Source organism: Aegilops tauschii, chromosome 1, assembly GCF_002575655.3.
Source record: "Aegilops tauschii subsp. strangulata cultivar AL8/78 chromosome 1, Aet v6.0, whole genome shotgun sequence".
In the NCBI taxonomy this organism is placed as follows: Eukaryota; Viridiplantae; Streptophyta; class Magnoliopsida; order Poales; family Poaceae; genus Aegilops; species Aegilops tauschii.
In genome coordinates, this window is record NC_053035.3 from 138,670,572 (window position 1) to 138,674,888 (window position 4,317).

The 4,317-nt window shown below is 55.2% G+C and overlaps 1 protein-coding gene across 1 annotated transcript; it reads left to right on the top strand.

Moving 5' to 3' along the window:
- Positions 1-3,157: 3,157 nt before the first annotated feature.
- On the top strand, positions 3,158-3,820 carry LOC141027841 (uncharacterized). The gene has a single exon (XM_073505367.1). It carries the CDS (start codon positions 3,158-3,160, stop codon positions 3,818-3,820), a length of 663 nt encoding a protein of 220 aa, XP_073361468.1.
- Positions 3,821-4,317: the final 497 nt, after the last annotated feature.

Here is a 4,317-nt window from a genome sequence, read left to right on the forward strand (position 1 = left end):
GATGGTAAGTTCACCAAGTAGCATCGCATAGCATAATCCTACCCGGCGATCCCCTCCTCGTCGCCCTGTTAGAGAGCGATCACCGGGTTGTATCTGGCACTTGGAAGGGTGTGTTTTATTAAGTATCCGGTTCTAGTTGTCATAAGGTCAAGGTACAACTCTGGGTCGTCCTTTTACCGAGGGACACGGCTATTCGAATAGATAAACTTCCCTGCAGGGGTGCACCACATAACCCAACACGCTCGATCCCATTTGGCCGGACACACTTTCCTGGGTCATGCCTGGCCTCGTAAGATCAACACGTCGCAGCCCCACCTAGGCTCAACAGAGAGGTCAACACACCGGTCTAAATCCTATGCGCGGAGGGGTCTGGGCCTATCGCCCATTGCACACCTATACGTTGCGTACGCGGCCGGAAGCAGACCTAGCCTAGCAGGCGTTCCAGTCCAATCCGGCGCGCGCCGCTCCGTCGCTAACGTCAAGAAGAGCTTCGGCTGATACCACGACGTCGAGTGCCCATAACTATTCCCGCGTAGTTGGTTATTGCGTGTAGACCAAATGGCCAGACTCAGATCAAATACCAAGATCTCGTTAAGCGTGTTAAGTATCCGCGAACGCCGACCAGGGCCAGGCCCACCTCTCCCCTAGGTGGCCTCAACCTGCCCTATCGCTCTACCATAAAGTAACAGTTGGGGGCCGTCAGGAACCCAGGCCCACCTCTACCGGGACGGAGCCACCTGTCCTTTCAGCCCCCTCACCAGAATCACTTGCGGGTACTCAACGAGCCGACCCGACTTTAGTCACCACATGTGTCATGTATATAAAGTATATAATATATACCCGTGATCACCTCCCGAAGTGATCACGGCCCAGTAGTATAGCATGGCAGACGGACAAGAGTGTAGGGCCATTGATGGAACACTAGCATCCTATACTAAGCAGTAGGATAGCAGGTAAGGGTAACAACTGTAGCAACAATGACAGGCTATGCAACAGAATAGGATTAACCGAAATCAGTAACATGCTACACTACTCTAATGCAAGCAGTATAGAGAAGAATAGGCGATATCTGGTGATCAAGGGGGGGCTTGCCTGGAAGCTCTGTTGTATAGGAAGAAGGGTCTTCGGTGACGTAGTCATACTCAGCGGCATCAACGCCGGTCTCGGGGTCTACCGGAGAAGAAGAGGGGGAAGAAACAGTAAATACGGAGCAAACAAAGCATCACAAAACATAACATGGCAATACGCGGTGCTAGGTATGCCCTAACGCGGTGGAAGGTGATACCGGCGAAGGGGGAAACATCCGGGAAAATATCCCCGGTGTTTCGCGTTTTTGGACAGATGAATCGGAGGGGAAAAGTTGCGAGTTTGCTATGCTAGGGATGTGTGGCGGATGAACGGGCTGCGTATCCGGATTCATCTCATCATTCCGAGCAACTTTCATGTACAAAGTATTTTCATCTAAATTACGGATTATTTTATATTAATTTGTAAAGTTTTAAAACATTTTCTAATTTGTTTTAATTTGAAAATTGAACGTCAAATTGCTATGGGTACACAGAATTGTACCCAACAGAATGTATGTGTGGCTAGCAGGTGGGGTCAAGGGGGTCCAGTCAGCATTTGACCAGTCAACTGTTGACTGGTCAACATGGTCAAACATGACCCACCTGTCATGGACTGGGTCAACCCAGTCAACAGTTTGACTGGTCAAACTGGACAGGGGCCCACATGTCATGGACTGACAACTAATTAACCTAGTTAATTAGTTTAATGTACAGATTAATTAGGTTTAGTTAATTAGGTTAATTAGACATAATTAATTTGGTTAATTAATTAATAATTTTATTATTATTATTGTAAATTCTTTTTTTATTAAACGGTCTGGGGCGTGGCCCCCCATGTCATAGGCACAGGGGGCCTTAGCGGGTTAGCGGGCAGGAGGGCGACGGGCAGGCGCCCGTTAACGGGCGAATCCGGGCGGCCGCCTCAGGCGCGCGCGCCAGCGCCGGCGAGGCGGGCTGGGCACCGGCTGCAGGCGAGAGGGGAGGCAGGCCATGGCAGGGCAGGGAGCCAAGGTGGGGCGCGGCAGTGGGGGTGAGCCGCGGCAGTGAGGCCACGCACGGGCGCGTGCACAGGCTGCAGTGAGCAGTGCGCAGGCAGGGACAAGGAACGCGGCGTCTCGCGCACAGACAACGAGGGTGAGGGCGAGCATGGGCGTGCGAGGGAGAGAGGAGAGGGGCCTCACGGGGTGCTCACAGAGGAGCTGCAGGGCATGGCCATGGGCTCGGGGAAGCGGAAGGGCATCGGTGGTGTGGACGGGACGGCATCCGGGCCGCCGGCGACGAGGGCGGTGGGGCGATGGCATCCAGCTCGGGAGGGAGTAGTGCGAGGGAGAGGCGGGGATGGGCGGTCCAGCGCGACGGGGGCGGGTGACGCGACCTTCGGGATCCGGCTGTGGCGTCGATGGTGGGGCGACGCCTGGGTGGGAGACGGCGAGGTGGCGGCGGGGACGATGAGCGGACGCGAGGGTGGGGGGGTGCCCCGATCCAGATCGGATCGGGGGAGGAGAGAGTAGTGGGGGGCGAGTGGGGGGGGGGGTTACGGGTTAGGGTTTCCCCAGAGTGGGGATATGGAGGAGGGGAGTGGGGCGCCGGCTGGGCCGGCCTGGCTAGCCCAATGGCTATCCGGGCCGAGGCCCAGCGAGGGGGGGCTTTTATTTTCTTTTGTTTTTTTATTCTTTTCTGTTTTATTTTAGTTACACTTTATTTTTAGTTTAGTAAAATATGACCAAAAATAGGGTTTCAAAATAATCCACTATTCTAAGAAGTTTTACCTCAAAATAAAAATAGTTTAGCATTTCTTAAAATATCAAAGGCACTTATTTAATCATTTGAACTATTGTCTTAATCATTTTTAGAGTAGTAAAACATTTTACAAAAGTGGGGTTTCTGCACCAGAATTACCTTTGCATCCTTTTGGCACAACTCGAACATTTTAGTTTTAAAGTTTGAAAACTTTTGTTGTTTGCCTGATTTTTAATTTGAATCCGAATCGGCTTCGAACTAACGGGAGATTAGCAATAGTAATCGAGGTGATGTGGCATCATTAGTAGATGGTTACTGTAGCTTAATTATCCGGGCGTCACAGCGCCGCCATGGACTCCCCGGCATCCACCACCACCAACAGCTCCAACGCCTTCGCCGGCCCCACACCCTCCGCCACCGCCATCCGCGATCTCAACATCGAGGCCCGCGTTCCCGTCCGCCTTGACAGCTCCAACTCCTCGTACTATGCATGGATGACCTACTTCAGCCTTGTCTTCCGCGAGTACTACCTCACCGAGCACATCGATGGCTCCATCAACGGCGAGTACATGAAGGGCGACCCGGAGTGGTCCGCCATCGAGGCCACTCTCATCCGATGGTTCTACCAAACCATCTCGAAGGACATCTTCCACACGGTTGTCGTCGAGGACGATGGTGCTTGCGCCGTGTGGAACAAGATCAACGCGCTCTTCACCGACAACAAACTTCAGCGCCTTGTTTTCTTGCAGCAAGAGTTCTTCAGTTGCCATCAGGATGACTCCACCATCGATGACTACTGCATGCGGCTCAAGATGCTCGTCGACGAACTTCATGACATTGGCGTGAAAGTCTGCGACGAGCTCATGCTTAGTACTCTCACCGCTGGTCTCAATGAAAACTTCGACAACGCCGCCTCCAATCTCACCCTGTTGCCTGAGCCTACTTTTCAGACCGTCGTCGTGTACTTGAAGTTGGAGGAACGACGGATGAAGAAGGTCAAGGAGCGGGTGTAGCACACCGCCCTCGCCACGTGCACCACGCGCGGTGGCCCCGCCCCGCTGGCGCCCGCACCACCGCAGCCGCGGCCCCTGTGCCACCTGGCTTCTTCCCGCTGCCCCTCGCACCACCCGCGTCCCCCGCGCCTCAGAAGTAGCACGGCGGGGGCCGCTGCAACCGGCACGGCGGGGGCGGCCGACGTCAGCAGCAGCAGCCCCAGGGTTTCGGGGAGGGGGGGGGCTCGCGCTACCCGTAGTCGTCCCCGCCTTGGGCTGTCGGTCAAAATCCTTGGACGGGCATGGTGCACGCATATCACACATGCCCGTGCCAAGGGCTTCTGCCCCGGGTCTCCTCGGCCCTCGACCGGCGGGTCACCAGGCCTTCTTCGGCACTCCACAGCCGGTCGGTGCCGGTTACGCTGCCCTACCAGCGCCATCGCTGGTTGGCGGCTAGGGGCAGCCCGCCCCGGCGCAGCCCTACGGGGCCTTCCACATGCCGCAGATTCCCCCGCCGT